Raw genomic sequence first — 20,795 nt, forward strand, 5'->3', positions numbered from 1 at the left:
AAGGAAGCGGCCGTGGCCTTAATTAAGGTACAGCCCCAGCATTTGCCTGGTGTGAAAATGGGAAACCACGGAAAACCATCTTCAGGGCTGCCGATAGTGGGATTCGAACCTACTATCTCCCGGATGCAACCTCACAACCGCGCGCCTCTACGCGCACAGCCAACTCGCCCGGTGGTAAGACTTAATTAAAAAAAACAAGATCTGTAAACATTAACTTATGACTTAAACCTAAAAAATAGCACCAACTGTCTTAAAACTTTGAATATACGTCCTCTTGACAAGTCCTCTGAATCTAAAAACGTTAAACCATGTGCGAGCAGATTAAATTGGTCTTTGGTCACAGGGGTCCTGGGTTCGATTCCCGGCAGGGTCGGGAATTTTAACCTTAATTGGTTAATTTCGCTGGCACTGGGGCTGGGTGTATGTGTCGTCTTCACCATCATTTCATCCTCATCACGACGCGCAGGTCGCCTACGGGAGTCAAATCAAAAGACCTGCATCTGGCGAGCCGAACTTGTCCTCGGACACTCCCGGCACTAAAAGCCATACGCCATTTCATAAAAGTCCAAGAGCATATTTTTCTTATTTTGTAAGAACATATGTATAAAAGGTTTTCTTGCTGAACATCCATTGAGTATTGGAGTAAGAGGTGCAAAAATTAAGAAACCAATTTTCTACTGGTTAAAAATGGCTGTCATTAAAATAACGTAACCAGTCAAAAGACGTAACCACTTCTAGTACTAAAAAAGAACGAGGGAACTTCAGACAGTGTTTTGCGTAATAAAACATAGGTCTTCTCTAACTTAAAGAACGTGGCTGGATTCAGTCTGCTAAGTAATAAATAACAAGATTTTTAAAAAAATATTTTAAAAGAAAAATGGTGGACACCGTGTTTCCAGGGTACTGAACGATGTTCTCGGTTCAAATTGGGACCTAGATTTTGCATGCTGCAAACGTTGTATGCAAGAAATCAGCAGGCTATGTTTTAATTAAAAGGTTATAACGCAGTACATGTTCGACATACACTTAATAACCTCAAAATGTTTACTGTTATCATATGTAAATTTTAATACTTCTTTAGCATTAGTCACCTCCTCTATCTATCCTTGTAACCAACAATCTTTACATACTGCTGACTGAATACTTCTGCCTTTTGAAGACCTCACATACACCCCCCCCGCCCCCCCCTTGTTCATTAATTATTCCTGGAATGTCCTTCTTGGAACCTGTTTCTGCCTTAAAGTACCTATACATACCCTTCCATTTTTCACTAAAATTACAACTCCAAGCATTATTCTTTCCTTGAACTTCTTCCTCATTACCTCCCCAAATTACCACATTATGCAAATGCAAATTCCTTGAATGCACTGTTGTTACCGTGCTGTTTTACTCTTTTCATTATCTCATCCATCACTGTGATAAATAGTAGATGTAACAAAATGCTACCTTGTTGCACTCCTTTACTTGTTACAAACCAGTTAGAATAGCCATTTCCTATCCTTACACAGCTCCGGCAGTGTTTGTACAACATATTTACTTTACTGATGAGAGATTCTTGAACATTTCTCCTTCTCAAGCAATCCCAAAGTTTATACCTCAGTATGCTGTCATAGGCTTTTTCTAGGTCTAGAAAGACAAGGATAACATTTTGTCCCTTTTCCCAATGTTTCTCCATTATCATCCTAACAGCAAAAAATGAGATCTGTAGTTGATCTTTTACTTTGAATCCCGTATTGTTCTCTCTCAAGCTGTGTTTCAATGATTCTTTGTCATCTTTTCTCTATCACTCTAATCTCGTACTGCCTATCATAAACAAACCGTGTACTTCATGGAAATATAAATTTTTACTGCAGAATTCTTCTGCAATTAATGATCTTATTTTGTGGTGACATGAGTTTCTCAGTACCTCACCGCAAGGGCAAGAACCCATAATGTGAGCCAGTGTTTCTTTTTCTCTTGCACATCTGTGACAGAGGTTTCCACCAGGAACAGTTCATACTGCAGAAATATTTGACGTCATCTTAATAGCTGACCACCGTTAGCTACAAGAAAGCCCATGGTGATGATTAATCCACTTGTTGGCTGGAGTGTACTCGTTAGGGAGCTCTACACCGATCCCCTTTCGAGGCAAAGAGCACCAAATTGCTCGGACTTCTTAGCTCTTGGAGGGTTTTTCTTGGATTTGGAATGCCATTGCCTTTATTGGAGAATCTGTTAATGTCTATGGCGTTGAGGGCCTTTGAACAGTGTGTCGTTTTAAGTGACAGATCACACATCTTGAAAAAGGAGCTGTTGCTGTTTCTGGCTCAGCAAAGAGCATTGCATGTGCTTATTTGCTGCAGATGCATTTTCCAGATTGCTTTAAAAAAGTCAGAGGCCTTTGAATCTTAAATCAAAATACAGAGCACTATCGTGTGTATCCGTAGGTAACTGTAAAATTTCCTTTCAGAAGACCAGAGGTTTTCAGGAAGTTAACTGGTACTAGTCTTATCTCAGCAGTCTGAAAAGCACATACAAAAGTAGGGCAGACTGCTTTGTTTAAAACAATGAATTTTTGATCTGCCTTTGGAAAAGGTGAGACTGTCAGTGCATCTAACTTCTTGTGCAAGAATTTTAAAGAAGAGATTGCATCAAAGGTGAGGATATCATTTAAAGTGACGCCAAGATATTGTATTTCTTCCCTTTCTTTAACATTACTGATCTTAAAATTTTCGTGAATATCGAGCACTCCATCTACAAGCTTCCCCTTCTTGAGACATAAGCCCACATATTTGTTGGCATTTATCTGTAAACCAATTTCGTGGAACAATGAGATAGCAATGCTTATCAACTCAAAAGCTGGTTCCTTATTTTGCCAATAAGTGTGTCGGCAACGAACCCTATAATACTCAGAGGGACAATTCTGGAAAAACTGGTTTGCCATATTCATGCAGTAGGTTTTCTCCTGTAACATCAAAAATTAAATCTGTGCTAGGTTATACAATGCTGGCAATAATGATGATCCATGCACAAGACCTGTTAATAAGTGAATTGGCTTCATTGTACCCTTAGATGTTTCAATCTATGTTATATTGTCTTTCTGTTGCGAGTGCACGTGGTACCCACCATGACCGAACAAGTGGACATGCATTTTGGGTCACGTAGCTATCAGCTTGCATTTGGGAGATAGTGGGTTCGAGCCCCACTGTCGGATGCCCTGAAGATGGTTTTCTGGGATTTCTCATTTTCACACCAGGCAAATGCTGAGGCTGTACCTTAACTAAAGCCATGGTTCCTTCCTTCCCACTCCTATCCAACTGCTGCCGTAAGACCTATCTGTGTCCATGCAATATAAAACAAATTGTAAACAAACTAGACAATGACTTTAGATGGAACTGACTCAACACCTAATGTTAGATTTAGATGCTGATGTCCGATGCTGTTGAAGGCTTTTGATAAGTCTAGAAAGATCGTGGTTACATCTTGCTTATCTGTCTTTGCTGTTTTGAGCAGTCCTCTGAGAATGGAAGTATTTATAAGACATCGTGGCTGGTCATTAAAGTCTTTCTGGTGTTCGGTGAATGTTGCACAGAAACACAAATACTTATCTAATACCCTCTGTCGCTCACTCAATACTTCTACCTTCTGTAAGTCCTCACATATATACTCCTCCTGTTCATTAATGATCTCTGGAATGTCCTTCCTAGTACCTGTTTCTGCTTTGATGTACCTACATTTATCCTTCCGGTTTTCCCTAAAATTAAAATTCCAGCAGGACCATGTAATTTGAACACATAATGCAGGAAATCTTTGTTTCTAGGCAGGGATAAATAAGGTTCCAACATATATAGAAATAAAGAAAAGAAAGATAACCACTACTAACCTTGAAAGAGTTGTCTCTTGAATCCTGGTTTATGACTGCGGGTATTCTCTTGCCGTCGGATATTTCGTGGTGGAGAACTGTTTGTAGTCTTCTGCTGACGCATTATTTGAGCATCTTGAACTTCAGCCTAAATTTTAAACACATCAAATATCAAACAACAGTATGCAAAATTTTCTATTGTTACTTACAAGGAATGCACAATAGCAAAAATAGAAAAGAAAAATTCGATTTAGGTGATATTCAATCCCATACATATCTAACAAAAAATCAAATCATAACCTCATAAGTCTCACACATTGCTCTAAAATTTAATATAACTTCTGGATCTACCTCACAGTCAATTTCTATCTACACTTTGGACTTATTCACAAAAACTACTGGCAGCAAGAAATAATCAAACCGAATGGTTAACAAGCATTTGTTGTGGATTCTGCAGTACACATGGCTCAAAACAAAATCTGGTCACGTCTTTAGATGTTCTTACGTAAATTGTGTAGAATGGTATGGTGGTTGTTGCCATCACTGTCTTTGAAATGTGGTGCTCCTATAATGGAAATGTTGTTAGGATTTCTTCTCTGCTCAAAGTACAGGAGTATTTATACATATGCCTAAAAGAATGGCTGTTTATAGGTAGCAGCCAGTATATGAAATGGTCCCGTTCTCACATTGTTAGTCAAGGCTTGTATCCCAGGCATAGCAATACACAAGAGCGGTAAATCATGGAATGCACTCGCGACCATGATACGCGAACCGATTATAGTTTGTACAAGTACGCTGATAAATCAACCTTATATTTTAACACACTTGATACGTTCATACTTCTATTTTAAATATAGACATTGATTTTATTATCTTGAACTCATGTTATGGGGAGTGGAATAAATATTCCCCTTGGATCATTGTCCTTTCACACTCAATTTATACGCACATCAGAAACTGTGTAAACTTCGGACTCAAAATATGCTGAGCTTGAATTCAAAATTTAGGCAGTGGAATACACTTACAATTGCAGACACAAAACTGTTTCTAGCGATTTTATTGCTTATATGCCTTAGCCAGCGACTGTCAATTCAGAACCAATAGAGCACTTATTCAGTTTTAAGCTGCAACTTTGGCCCGAACGTGTTACCCAGGGACAGATTTCTGAATATTCTATCAATGTTTCACCTGGCAGAAGCAAAAGAAGGCAGGCAAATTGGGCTACAATTCTCTTTATAAACTTCAACCTTCCTAAGTAAACTTGTCAGTACATTTCAAGAGACATATTATCCAGCAGAAGCCACAACTGTTGATAAGGGAATGTGTTCAAGGTGTACACACCCCAGAAACCCAACAAATACAGAATAAAGTTGTATGAGCTTGATAATAGTGCTGCTGCTGTTGTGAAGCGATTGCTGGGTGATTTAGCCTACAAAGGACATACCGTATATCTCAACCGATTTTATATACCAGTGCTCCCCTTGTAGAAGATTTGGCAGAAATGAAGACAGTAGTAGTGGGCACAGTATTGAAATCCAGAAAAGGAGCACCAAAGGCATTACTAAAGACAAAACTGAAGAAGGGTAACCAAATATTTGCTGTAAGAAGAATGTCCTCGCTCTGTGATGGAGGGACAAGAGGGATGTTTGGATGTTGAGCAGCAGACACACACCCAGCATGCAAAATATATAGACAAGGTGGGGACAAGAGATCAAAACCAGTTTCAGTCATAGACTACAATAAGCACAAGCCTAGTATTGATCTCTTCAACCAACATTTGTCGTACGGAGCATTCAAACACAAGACTGTCAAGTGGTGGAAAAAATGGGCCTTCCACCTCATTGTGATGGCAATGTATAGAGGCAACATTAGTAAGCTTAGCATTGCTCAGTCTGTGTCATTGTTATTTTAAAAGGAAGTACAACTTGGCTACAATCTTCTAATTAACACTAATCAGAGGGAAAAAATAGAAGGGATCCAACACTTCAAAAAATGAAGGTATCGGCCAAAGAAAGACAAGGGAAACGAAAAGTATGAAAATGAAAGATTCCCTAGCTCTCGGCAGAGAGCGTGAGGGTCAGAAAAGAACAAGAGATGACCAAGGGAGGTTGGATGGAATAGATGAAAGTGAGGAGTATGGCACAAGTAAGTGGAGGCAACGCCAGGACTCAGCTAAAGGGCTCCGTGGTCGCCAACTCTAGCTTTCAAGTCAAGAGCCCTTGGGGCCGCTTTCAGTCGCCTCTTACGTCAGGCAGGAGCTACTGTGGGTGATATTCTATCACCCCCCACCCAAAGGATGTTCACTTTGTAGAAGAGGTTTGCTCAAGTTTGGTGTTATTTCCAGGTGGTGCAGTCGAACCCAGCACCAGATTGCTTGAACCAGCCATAAACATTTCTCAGACAGAGTTCCACTCTCTGAGGGGAAAAAGAAGGCTCAAAGAAGGTGTATCGTCTGCAGTGACAAAGAAAAGTTCTGCACAAGCAAGGCTGGAAGAAGGGACACTTCCTTCCAGTTCAGCAACTGTAATGTTGGAATTTGCATCACACAATGCTTCAAAATTTATCACACTGTGATGCCTAATGAAAAGTGAATCAGTGTTTTAATTTGTGACCTTCTGAATATAACATAAAATGGTGGAAATAAGCCAGCGCACCGGCAGTGGAGCAGTAGTAAGGCATCAGCATAGTAAGTGTTAAGAGTTTGGAACAGGAAAGGATACTTAAGAGTATGATGGAGGCTGATTGAAGGAAGGACAACAAAAGGTAGACCCCAGCAAAGATGGCTGAACTATCAAGAACATAATGAGAAGGGACCTGGACTGGAACACACTTACAGAGCAACAATGGTGGTTGGATAAAGGAAGAAGAAAAGGTGTCATTAACAATGCAACCTGACTAAAGCTGAAAAACAGGTGATGGTGGTGGTGGTGGTGATGGTGGCAGCGGCAGTCACTATGGCTACTCTTAGGTCCCTCGCAAAGTTTTCTGTCATATTCCAACAGCGTTTCCTGGCAACTAGTGTCAAAAACCTCAATGAATAAGGAAGAAATTATTTTCTGAGTTTGAAGGTTATGGTCAAATTGAGTTAGTATCACCCAACATTTGCCCAGAAATTGCATATGGCATTTTCAAGGGATCTACTCTCTCTCAAGGTCAGTAGTGGAGTCAAACTGAACACAGGACTTGAAATGTAATTTTTCTAGAGAGAAATTTATATCCCAGTAGTTCCTGCTGTATATACCTGGATTGCTTTTTCTTGCTTTATATTACCTGGATTGCTAAAGCAAACTGTTGTTGCTGTTGTTGTTGCTGCTGCTGTTGCTGCTGTTTCTTAGTCTTTGTCTGACTCACTTCAATATCACCCACTGATTTATGACGATGCCTCCTGGTACTCTGGGCTCCTTTCTGTTGCTTGTCAAATATCCACCGTTTTAACCGCCTACAAAAGAGAGCATGTGTATTTCAAAAGTTGTACAGATTGTTTAGACAGAGGAATGACAGCAAAACGACAGGAATATCCAAATGCAAAGAATTGTAATGAAATACTTAGGAGGAAGAAAAATGATTAATACTGTGATATATTTAAATGTTATTGTAGCAGGTTGCCAGGGTTCATATAATAAAAAAAGACTTGCACAGACAGGTAGCATGTTTTACTATCGACTAAATTTCTTAAACTACTATTTACAGTTATTTACAGGTGCACTCATGCTCAAGTTTTCTACTTTACACAGATTATAATCACCAATGGGATCAAACACAGAGCTCTCTGATATGAGGGGGGATAAAGTATAATCAGGATTTTATTTTTTATTAAAATTAATTTATTGAAAAACACAAGGCAATTACAATTTATTTTTTCACATAGTTTCCTGCTATGGAAATGCATTTGTCCCAGCGTATGGGCAGCTTTTTGATGCCCTCATCATAAAAAGAACAGGGTTGTGTCACCAGCCAGTTGTGCACAAAGTCTTCCACTCTCTCTTCAAATCATTGCCCTCCTAGAGCTTCTTTAAGCGGTCCGAACAAATGGATCGTAGGGAGATAAGTCCTGGCTGTAAGGAGGATAATCAAGTGTAGTCTAGTGCATTTCCTGTAGCTTGGAGACAGAGCTGCAGTATGAGGCCGCGCATTGTCATGGAGGATGACCTGTCAAATCGGTTGGTCTCGTCTTTTGCAGCGATATGCAACCCTCGCCTTGTTCAACAGCTTGCAGTAGTAAGCAGCACCGATTGTGCGTCGCTCAAGCAAAAAAAAAATCAATCAGCAAAATGCTTCGCCGATCGATAAAAACTGCTGCAAGAACCTTGCCAGCTGACAGAAAAGCCTTGGCTTTCACTGGTGCTGCCTTCCTTTTCCTCCGCCTCTCCTTACTGGCTTGTTTGGATTTGGGAGTGTACTGGTGGACCCATGTTTCGTCACAGGTGATAATCTGACTCAAAAATGCATCACCTTCTTCTGCAAACCTTCCTATAAGCCTCTGACAGACCTCCAAATAAGCCTCTGACAGACCTCCAAATGTCTCGACTTCAGATTTTTGGTCAAAAGGCGAAAGGCCCATCTGGAACACACTTCACGGAATTGTAGGTCGTTTGTAATGATTGCTCAACAGCTCCCATAACTGGTTCCGACTTGTTCTGTAATTTCTGATACTCTCACCTGTCGATCATCGTCAATAATGTCTTTAACTGCACAAATGTTTTGGTCTGTAATTCTGGTCTGAGGACGGCGATCGTGTTGCTGATTTTCCACACATTCTCGTCCTTCCTTGAACTTTTTATGCCAGGCAAACACATGCGTCCTTGACCATGTTTGATGACCTAACTGTGCAGTCAATCTCTGGCAAATTTCCACCGCTGTAACTCCTTCATGAGCAAGAAATTGTATAATTATGTGTTACGCAGTGGAGGGGTGCACCTGTTGCTCCAACATCGTGAGTGTTACTGACGAAACGGCGGGAAATATCTAACAGCATGCTCTCCCCACTCCTAACGGTTCCACCTAAGCATAGCAGAAGCGCGGGGCCAGTCCTACCAACTGTTGATGTTCAGGAACAAAAATCCTGTTTATATTTGATCGACCTTCGTACATCAAATTCCTGTTCTGCAACATGGCCTCTCGCAGCACAGTATAATTCCCAAAGAAGAGCAGTTCGCTTCACAACTCGCTGCACTTCGTATAATCAAGACTGTCTTACTCCTTGCTTTTGTATTCCTGAATGACTCGCAACCATCTCGTAACTGCCTCTTAGCACTCATGATTGCCTCAAGACTGATGTATTCTCGCCGGCTTCATTCTTCACACTTTCCATTTCCAGATCATTCTACATGCCTTCTCCATAATTAGCCAGCTCCCAGCTTCTTCTAAAGAATTTCCATATCACAAACCTCAACAACTTGCCAGGGCTACTGTTTAACTCGCTGATGTACTGGCATTGTCACCTCTCTCCACCATTGTAACCTGCCTAGGCCACCTTGCATTCTCAGCCTTCACTGTCCCATTATATTTAACCATTATTCGAACATAAGAGTTAGTCCATAGCCTGCTGTGATGTCATTAAAGCTTTGACAGTCTGCCAGATTTTACAGGAGCTAGTAAATGGGAGTTGTTCAGTTTCTTGTTGCTATGAATTTTGATAGTCAAACCCTCCAAGAAGTGCATGACAATGCATCTTGGTGTGGTATGCTGTAATTTCTATATGATCATGAATCCATATGATCATGAAACAGTATTATTGAAACTTGTGAGTTTCTTTGTTTTACAATCTTAGAAGTCCAAACAAACTAACTCTACATACATTTAGCATCACATTAAAACCTAGATTATTCATTCTAATGCCTGGGAAGGGGTGAATGGTCAATAAAATGAAAAATAAAAAATGGATAATCCATACTACTAATTTTAATGAATTTTAACTTAACCTCTTAACATACCAATTATTTACAAAATTTTGATCTTTTTTACCTAATTTTTTAATTGTTAAAATGGGCTATTTATTGAAAACTAATGACAGTGGTAACAATGAAAATACATTTTTCAAACTTAACAATGAAATATAATCACCAAAAAGTTCCTGTTTTAAAATCCCGAGTATACTCGTGATATTTTTTACGGGTTCTAAAATAAATAACACAGCACTAAACAGATGGCAAGTAATAATTTGTCCTTTCTCCATGTTTTTTGAAGAGGACAAAAGCATTCCATACTGCTAGTTCCAAGAGGTGAAAAAATATCTTCTTATAAAACTTTGTTCCTCTCTTCCATGGCAGGGGGTTAGTAGCAGTGTGTTGATCTACTTTATCAATACCCCCCATTGTTTCGTTATACGCGAACACAGATTTAGGTTTCACAACTTCCTTTTTCCGTCCACCACGTCTTTCCATTTCTGCATTATGGATGGTGGATAGGATGCAGACATCTCTTTTATTTCCATTTTATTGCAGTCAGTTTACCTCGCTGGAATGCTGCAATATTTCCCTTCTTGAGTTTCGTGCTCCGGAAATTTGGAGGCATATCTGCTCTACTGGGGTGCACAGTGCCTAACATATCTGTGCGGTTGGTAATCAGAATGTCGGCCAGTTGGGGAGAACTGTGTAATAGTTATCCACAGTTAGACAGTACCCTTTATTCAGCAGGGGTTTCATCAGTGTCATAACAACTTGTGATGACATGGGTAGATGTTTGTAGTAATCATCAAATTTAGAGCCCTTGCCCGTGTATATAATCAAGGACCAAACATAACCTGTAGCTGACTCACACAGCATGAATCTTTTGATACCGAATCTGGCTCTCTTGAGAGGCAGATATTGGACCCAGCCCAGTCGTCCTTTATACAGCAGCAAGCTTTCGTCAATTGTCACATACCTTTCCAGGGTACACACAGTTCCAAATTTAATAGACATGTGATTCAGGATAGGCCATATTTTGTTTAGTTTAGGTTGTGGATGTTTTTCTGCAACATAAGTACTATTGTCCGAAAAATGTAGGTACCTCTTCAAGTTCGAAAAGGAAGAAGTTGCAGGTTATAAACTTCATTTTCCTTGTCCGTATTGAAGATCTACTTGTATCACAAGGAAGAAGTTGACGAAATATGGGTGTAGCTAATATAGGTGCCTTGGACCAATACATTTGATATGTAGGTTTATTGACAATGCTTTGCAGTATTGTCAGCATGATAGAAATATACATTACATCAATTGTTGTGTCCTTACATTCCAGAGCATTAGTCTGTCTTGCATATCTGTTAGTCTCGGTCACCAAAATATCTATGAAATCATCATCAATGAACTGACTAATATAGTACATAACATCCTCACAACACGGCTGGAAATGTATTTCAGGATTAATCATGAAAGGAAAACGTGGTGGGGCAGGTGGTAGTGTTCCAGAAGTATCAATTTTACACCACTGTCTAGCACTTGCAATATCACAATCAGATGAACTAGAACTACCACTTTCTTCTTCTGAACTGTCCTCAAAAACTTCTTCAGAACTATCAGACTCACTAAATTCAAAGTCAAACTCTTCTTCACTCTCCATTTTCACCTAACAGACAAAGTACACTTAGACAGCAACAAATATGGGAAAGCCGCGAAAACCAACTGCCTGAGTCACCGACATCCACTACGGTTGAGTCAGCGACATCTGTTGGCAAAAATAGGACCCTAAAGTAATAATTTCATAAACATCTGGCGGAAATATTGAGAAACAACAAGAAACGAGTATATTCGGGCTTTTAAATTAGGTACCGATCAATGAGCAACATTCCCGAGTATACTCGGGATTTTATTTTATATAAATATACATAACCCCGAGTATACTCGGGCTTTCATGTTAAGAGGTTAAAGTACATAAAATACATACCGTATAACCTTAAAATGCAGTGCATTAAACCTTCTTTAAAACCAAAATGTAGTCAAAGCTACAACAATACATACTAAATATTCACCTAAATTACCAACAGACCATAAATAATTAATTTACCTAGTGTCATTTAAGCTGCTTTAAAAAAATCCATTACTTTTTTTTTTTTTTTTTTGCACTCTCCTAAAACTTATTTTCTTCTTTATGTCCATTCTGAGCTTTCTAATTACAAGAATGTCTGAAAAATTCGTATCCTCCTCTTGCACCAAGAATTCCATTAACGTTTCAGCCGACTCCAGTGCGGTCTGAAGTGGTACGCGATTGCTTGTGACACACTATTCTTCCCCATCCCCCTCACTTTCCCTTGTCACTTCGCAGCTGACTGCCGAGTTCCCGTTCGCGCTTTTATTTAGTATTTTATCATCAGTTAAAATGTGATGCCCAGGCAATACATCGTCAGTATGAAGCCACTCCTCAATGTTACTTTCATCCACTTCTCCAAAATGAATGTTATTTTCAATAGTCTTCAGGATATCTTTGGTCATCAATCCCTCATTTTTATCTTCATCAGTAAACCCATGAAAATAGTCGGCGAGTTCCTCGACATCAACATATAATTTTCTCCATGATCGAGTGATGTTCCGAGCGGTTACTAGATCCCAGGATTTCTGGGCAAGATAAAGCGCTTCTTTAAGATGAATTTTTTTCCAGAACTCAACCATCGACGTTTCTTTGGAAAGTACGAGGCCCAGCAATTCCCGCTTATAATGCGCCTTAAAGGTTGCGATGATGCCTCGGTCCATCGGCTGAATTAATGAAGTTATATTAGGTGGCAAATAGGGAACAAACATGTTTCCATTCTCTGATTTCAACTCTGTATCAACAGGGTGTGAGGGTGCATTATCAAGAAAAAGGGTGGCCTTTAATGGCAAGCCTTTGGACGCCAAGAAATCTCGAACCCGCGGAAAAAACTTATTATGGAACCAAGTCCTAAAAATATCATGTGTCATCCATGCAGATTTGTTATGACAATCTACTGGGAAAAATTTCATCACTGTTCCTTTGAAAGAATGCAGATTTTTTGGTTTACCAACAACAGCTAATTTTAATTTATGGTCGCTACTAGTGTTCACACAGCATAAGATGGTAACACGCTCTTTACTAGAGTTGTGACCAGGAGCTGATTTCTCTTCAGCAGCTGCTAGTGTTTTACTGGGTAAGCACTTCCAATAAAGTCCAGTTTCATCGGCTTTGTACACTTGGCTTGGAACAAGATTGTATCTCTCAATTATGCGCTTAAACTCGTATCTAAAGTTTTCTGCTGCACTGCTGTCACCACTTAGTTTTTCCTCCTTCGATGTTTAATTCTTGAATGCCATGTCTGTCTTTAAATCTCTGTAGCCAACCACTGGACGCTGGTGAGGACCCTGAGAGCCCCATCTTTTCGTGAAACATTTGTGCCTCTCTTGTTATCATAGGACCACTAATAGGTACACCATCTCTCTTTTGCTGAAACCATGTGAATAACCCAGCATCCAGTTCTTCTAAAGATGATACTTTCATTGTTTTCCTTTTAGCGAGTCCATGTGAACTGTCAGAACTCGCCGCAAACTGCAACACTTTGTCTTTATTCTTCATTAGGTCCCGCACTGTTGTCACGCCCACACCGAACTCTGATGCTAAATTTGAGACTAGTTCACCTTTCCTTAACCGTTTGATTATATTAACTTTATTTTGTATGGTTAAAACTACTATTAATAATCTTGACCATAATGGCCAGTATTGGGTCCGTACTGACTTAATAACAAATAGAGAGGTGGATGATCTGCCTAGCCAATACTATGTGTTAATTTTATAATATTTACCTTTCATATTAACATTATGTCTAGTACATGTTTCGAGAATATGCACATTCTCATTTTCAGTTAGTTAAACTAAAATTCCTGTATACAATAAGACCTAGTGAAAATGAGGGCCCCCGTTAAGAAATCTAAAACTATGACCGGTACAGTGTAACATGTTAAAAATTGAAGGATGGGGGCAAGGAATTAAATTCCATCTTGTCATATACAATAAAACACAGTAGGATGATATCTATATGAATAAAATGTTGAGCACTGAGTCCTGTCGTGATGTAAGGTCACTGTGTCCTTAGTGTTCCAATACTTTCTTGTAAATCAAACAGACTTTAAGCACCACCAGGTCACGAGTAAAGTTCAGAGGAACCATATTAGAAAGTTTTGAAATTAAATCAGGAGAGAGACAGGGAGATAGTTTGTCCCCTCTCCTCTTTAACTGTGCCCTGGAAAAAGTAATAAGAGAGTGGCAAAAGGAATTAGCTAGGAAGGAGATTCCAAGTGGCATTTATCTGGGACATAAGCGCAATGAGCTCAATGTTGACTGTCTGGCATTTGCCGATGACCTGGCCATTATATCTAATTCAATAGAAACTTCAGTGAAACAACTAAATGTTCTCAGACAACAAGCAGCAAAGGTTGGGCTACATGTGTCTCTTGAAAAAACACAATTCATCATGAACATCGGTGAATCTCCTTGTACGTTGCATCTGGAACAGGCAGAGATCAGGAAAACCAACAGGTTTAAGTACTTGGGAGAATGGTTGGAATCTAATCTCACTGAAGGAATAGCTTTGTCAACTCGAGTTAACGGGCTTGAAATGGCCTACCAACTGATGAAGAATACCTATAATAAAAAGTGTCCCTCTCGTAATACTAAGATGAAGCACTACCGGACAGTCATCCGCCCTGAAGCCTTATATGCCTCAGAATGTTTAACACTCAACAGGAAGGGACTTATGGAAAAACTTGAAATCCGGAAAAGAAAGATAATTAGGAAGATTCTGGGGCTAGTCAAGGAAGGTGACAGTTATAGAAGACGGCCTAACCAAGAGTTCTACAAGTACTGTGAAAGAATAACGAATGTAGCAAGGAAGAGACGCCTAGCATTCTATGGGCACATCTATAGGATGCATCCGACCAGGTTGACCAACCGGATTCTCAGCTACTGGCAAAACAGGAAGATCAAGTCACCATGGTTGATGGAAGTGGATAAAGATCTACAGGAACTGGGAATAACAGAAGTAAACTTAAAGGATCGGACAACACTCAGGAAGATACTTAAACATAAGGAGTTCCAGGACAGACTACCAATGAAGAAGACTGGCGACCTTTGGACAAAGGAAAGGAAGGGGCAACACAGCCTGAGGATGCGCAACTACTGGGCAAACATCAAAACCCAATCCAAAATGTAATAGTTGAACGTCGTGGTCCTTAGCTGGCCTATATGAAACAAGAAGATATAAAAACTTGTTGTCAAGCCGATACCCTCCGTTAATAGGTGTGTTATGCAGCCAGGTTGATATGAACTTAATATGGTCTGTAAGAAGGAAAAGTAAAATAGAAACTTGTAACTGGAAGACTGTATCCACGGTTTCAATATGTCCGTAGAGTTAATTGTGAATTCACAGCTACCTGTATGCAGGAATATTGATTACCTTAAATCATGGTAAAGATTTTTTTTTTCTTTTTTGCTATTTGCTTTACGTCGCACCGACACAGATAGGTTTTATGGCGACGATGGGACAGGAAAGGGCTAGGACTGAGAAAGAAGCAGCTGTGGCCTTAATTAAGGTACGGTCCCGGCATTTGCCTGGTGTGAAAATGGGAAACCACGGAAAACCATCTTCAGGGCTGCCTACAGTGGGGTTCAAACCCATTATCTCCTGGATACTGGATACTGACCGCACTTAAGCGACTGCATCTATTGAGCTCGGTGGCAAAGAATTGATATACTTTAACGGCTCAGTGCTTTGTCCTCAGACAGCAGCTGAATCATCAGGGTAGTGTATTGTGGGAGTTCCCTACGTTTGAAAGAAGCTAGGGAGTCGTTAAAAGAGCGAGCCACGGGGAAAGCACTCTCAGTCGTTCTCATTCGTTTTTCGTCCTCAGTCTGTTCTGGTAGGCAGTCGTTGTAGCCTGTGACTGACATGCCAGTTATTTGCTTTGTACTTTCAAAAGTGATGTTTTGTTCAAGTTAGACATGGGAACAATTTATCGCTAACTGTGAGACATTATTTTGAGACTATAATTAATATACACAACCTTGTGCGAGTGAATTTATTCAGATTCGGGAGTGAACAGTCCGAATTAGGGTGGCAGTTACCTCTGCCCAGTGTGTAAAGGAACGGCATCGCCAAAGTGAGGGCTTGGCACGGAAACTATATGAGACGGTATAAATATTCAATATTGTAAAGCCCGCAGACTTAATTTGCATTTGTGCGGTGTACAAACTATATCACAAATATTATAATAATATTTATAGATCCACCTGTTCAATATAATACAATCCACTATTTCATGCGGTTAACATTTATACATAATACTTAACCCATATGCACTCACCCGCTCTTTGCTCTGACAATGCTAGGAATCCGTCAGCTTTTTAGTATGCAACCTGGGTGTTGCAAGCTTTCGGTTAAAACAGTATAGTGGGTGATCGACTGCGCGTATTGTCACAGGACCTGTTTTATATTATTGAGAAATTCCACACTATTGCTCATAACACAAAAAACAGAACAATACAGAAATATAACACATTAAAAAATCCCTTTGGAATCTTAAATTTTTCATTAACTTATCTCACCTCAGAAGTTCTTTACTGTGTTATGGCCTTGAATATACAACACGAGGCTAACATTTGCCTGATTTTGAAATAAGGAAATAATAGAAAACCAATACGACATGAGCCTAACATTTGCTAGATTTGGAAATAAGGAATTAATGGGAAACAATCACGAGTAAGCGAATGATGAGATTCGAATCTATATCCCAAATACGAACTTAGGGCCATATATTTCTCACTCGGTGTATTATTATTATTATTATTATTATTATTATTATTATTATTATTATTATTATTATTATTATTATTATTATTATGTCTGAGGATCAGTGGTAAAGTGTTCGCACCCAGGTACCAAGATCGTAGGTTCAAATCCGACAGTTGCAATCGGATCTTGACGGGCGGGAGAAAGTTCATTTGGCATTCCATGTCGCACGATATTACTATGCGAAAGATCTCTGGTGATATATTTCGTGTTCATTCATGCACAGGGTCACTAATAACTTCTTCCTCACTATGCTGAAATCAGAGCCTAAAACATCAAACATGCTTTGAATTTCGCTATTACTGAGCATTTCACGTGAGCAAGCAACTTCCTTCTCAGCCATCTTGTCAACAACAGAATACAGATTTCTCGATCGATATTTTAATCAACCTCCTCTGCGAACCATGTGACCTTGCCACAGTGGGGAGGCTTGCGTGTCCCAATGATGCAGACAGCCGAGCCGCAGGTGCAACCATATTGGATGGGTATCTGTTGAGAGACCAGACTAACGAATGGTTCATCGAAAGGGGGGTAGCAGCCTTTCGGTAGTTGCAAGGGTGGCAGTCTAGATGATTGACTGATACGGCCTTGTAATAATACTCAACATGGCTTAGCTGTGTTCATACTGCTACACGGCTGAAAGCAACGGGAAACTACAGCCGTAACTAACTCCCGAGAACATGCAGCTCTCTCTGTATGAATGATGTATTGATGATGGCTTCCTCCCGGGTAAAATATTCCGGAGGTAAACTAGTCCCCGATTCGGATCTCTGGGTGGGGACTACACAAGAGGGGGCGATCATCAGGAAGTTGGATACTGTCGTTCTGCGAGTCAGGGCGTGGAATGTTAAAAGTTTGAATCGTTGTGGTAGGTTAGAGAATCTGAAAAGGGAGATGGATAGGCTAAAGTTAGATGTAGTTGGTATAAGTGAAGTATGTTGGCAGGAAGAACAAGATTTTTGGTCAGGCGACTACTGAATTATCAACACAAAATCAAACAGGGGAAATGCAGGAGTTGGTTTAATAATGAATAAGAAAATAGGGCAGCGGGTAAGCTACTACAACCAGTATAGTGAAAGAATTATTGTCGTCAAGATAGACACCAAACCAATGTGCAGGTCTATATGCCTACTAGTTCAGCGGATGATGAAGAAATCGAAAGAATATACGAGGAGATAGAAGATTTAACACAATATGTAAAAGGTGACGAGAATCTAATTGTAATGGGAGACTGGAATACAGTGGTAGGCCAAGGAAGAGAAGGTAGTACAGTAGGAGAATTTGGATTGGGACAAAGGAACGAAGGAGGAAGTTGGCTGGTTGAATTCTGCACTGATCATAATTTAGTCTTTGCCAATACTTGGTTCAAACACCACAAACGACGGCTGTATACGTGGACGAGACCTGGAGACACTGGAAGATATCAAATAGACTTCATTATGATTAGGCAGAGATTCAGAAACCAGGTGTTGGATTGCAAAACTTTCCCAGGAGCCGACGTGGACTCTGACCACAACTTGTTGGTCATGAAATGCCATCTAAAGTTGAAGAAATTGAAGAAAGAAAAGAGTGCAAAAAGATGGGATCTAGACAAGTTGAAAGAAAAGAGTGTGAGGGATTGTTTCAAGGAACATGTTGCACAAGGACTAAATGAAAAGGCTGAAGGAAACACTATAGAGGAAGAGTGGAAGTCATGAAAAATGAAGTCAGTAGGGCTGCTGAAGAAATGTTAGGAAGGAAGAAAAGATCAACTAAGAATCAGTGGATAACTCAGGAGATACTAGACCTGATTGATGAACGACGAAAATACAAGAATGCTAGAAATGAAGAGGGCAGAAAAGAATACAGGCGATTAAAGAATGAAGTGGATAGAAAGTGCAAGGTAGCTAAGGAAGACTGGTTGAAGGAGAAGTGCAAGGATGTCAAAGGTTTTATTGTCCTAGGAAAGGTAGATGCTGCATACGGGAAAATCAAGGAAACCTTTGGAGAAAGGAAATCTAGGTGTATGAATATTAAGAGCTCAGATGGAAAGCCACTTCTAGGGAAAGAAGACAAAGTAGAAAGATGGCAGGAACATATCCAGCAGTTGTATCAAGGTGAACATGTAGATAATTTGGTTCTGGAACAAGAAGAGGCTGTTGATGCTGATGAAATGGGAGACCCAATTTTGATGTCAGAGTTTGACAGGGCTGCAAGCAACCTAAATAAGAACAAGGCACCTGGAATTGATAACATTCCCTCTGTATTACTGACTGTCTTAGGAGACACTAGCATGACAAGGTTATTCCATTTAGTGTGTAAGATGCATGATACAGGAGAAGTCCCATCCAATTTTCGGCAACATGTTATACCTATTCCCAAGAATGCTGGTGCTGACAGGTGTGAAAACTATCGCACCAATAGTTTAGTATCTCATGCCTGCAAAATTTTAACACGTATTATCTACAGAAGAATGGAGAAACAAGTTGAAGCTGAGTTGCGAGAGGATCAATTTGGCTTCAGAAGAAATGTAGGAACACGTGAAGCAATCCTGACTTTACGTCTGATCATAGAGGATCGAATCAAGAAGGACAAGCCCACGTACATGGCATTCGTAAATCTAGAAAAGGCATTCGATAATGTTGATAGGACCAAGCTGTTTAAGATTCTGAAGGTGATTGAGATCAGATACCGAGAACAAAGAATTGTTTACAATCTGTATAAAAATCAGTCTGCAGTGATAAGAATCGAGGGCTTTGAAAAAGAAGCAACAATCCAGAAAGGAGTGAGGCAAGGCTGCATTTTGCCCCCCCCCCTCCTTTTCAATATTTACATAGAACAGGCAGTAAATGAAATCAAAGAGAAATTTAGAAAGGGAATCACAGTCGAAGGAGAGGAAATCAAAACCCTGAGATTTGTCGATGATATTGTTATTTTATCGGAGACTACAGAAGATGTTCGAGAAACTGCTGAATGGTATGGACGAAGTCTTCGGTAAGGAGCACAAGATGAAAATAAATAAGTCCAAAACAAAAGTACTGGAGTGCAGTCGAACGAAGGCAGGTGATGTAGGAAATATTAGATTAGGAAATGAAGTCTTAAAGGAAGTAGATGAATATTGTTACTTGGGTAGTAAAATAACTAACGATGGCAGAAGTAAGGAGGACATAAAATGCAGACTAGCACAAGCAAGGAAGAGCTTTCTTAAGAAAAGAAATTTGCTCACTTCAAACATTGATATCGGAATTAGAAAGATGTTTTTGAAGACTTTCGTGTGGAGCGTGGCATTGTATGGAAGTGAAACATGGACGATAACTAGCTCAGAAAGAAAGAGAATAGAAGCTTTTGAAATGCGGTGTTACAGAAGAAAGCTGAAGGTGAGATGGATAGATCGAATCACAAATGAAGAGATACTGAATCGAATTGGTGAGAGGAGATCGATTTGGCTAAATTTGACGAGAAGAAGAGATAGAATGATAGGACACATCTTAAGACACCCAGGACTTGTTCAGTTGGTTTTTGAAGGAAGTGTAGGTGGTAAGAACGGTAGGGGTAGACCAAGGTATGAATATGACAAGCAGATTAGAGCAGATGTAGGATGCTATAGTTACGTAGAAATGAAAAGGTTAGCACAGGATAGGGTGGCATGGAGGGCATCAAACCAGTCAATGGACTGATGACTCAAACAACAACAACAACAACAACACAACAACAACACAACAACAACAACAACAACAACATTTCAATCAATTATATTTGCCAAAGAAGCATACCAGAGCACTCTGGTGACACTTTGAGACACCAAGAACAGATTTCAATTAGAAATGTTTCCGGAAATAGCCAACAGATGTCACAAATGTCTCCAATATGCAACCATGCATCCCGGTGTACCTGTCCGCTTGTGGAGTCCTGGCCCAGCCGCTTGAGTGTGTATAAGTCCGCTTACGGGTGCATAAGGGTTAAAAGTCATAGGTACATGTTTCACCCTTTTTCTTATGGGCATCATCATCCTATATCAATCTTAAAATGATTGGATATGGGATCTTTCTAATCTTATAAACTATAGAATAAAATGTTGAACTATGATCTCATAAAATGTTATACTACAACATCTAAAATGATGACAGTTACAGAAAGTATGTTAAAATACTGTAAATTAACAGTTTTGAAGATTATAACATCGTTAATCTCGAATATCTGAGCATT

The 20,795-nt window shown here is 39.8% G+C and overlaps 1 protein-coding gene across 1 annotated transcript in view; it reads right to left on the bottom strand.

Moving 5' to 3' along the window:
* The window catches only part of DCP2 (decapping protein 2), a 288,102-nt gene that overhangs the window by 55,142 nt on the left and 212,165 nt on the right, over window positions 1-20,795 (bottom strand). The window contains exons 5-6 of the mRNA XM_067138387.2: window positions 7,112-7,280; window positions 3,863-3,989 (exon numbers count right to left, since the gene is read on the bottom strand). Of these exons, the coding sequence (XP_066994488.1) occupies window positions 3,863-3,989; window positions 7,112-7,280 (296 nt within the window). The remainder of the gene's footprint in view (window positions 1-3,862; window positions 3,990-7,111; window positions 7,281-20,795) is intronic.

The sequence above is a fragment of the Anabrus simplex genome, chromosome 1 (genome assembly GCF_040414725.1).
Source record: "Anabrus simplex isolate iqAnaSimp1 chromosome 1, ASM4041472v1, whole genome shotgun sequence".
NCBI classification, from domain to species: domain Eukaryota; kingdom Metazoa; phylum Arthropoda; class Insecta; order Orthoptera; family Tettigoniidae; genus Anabrus; species Anabrus simplex.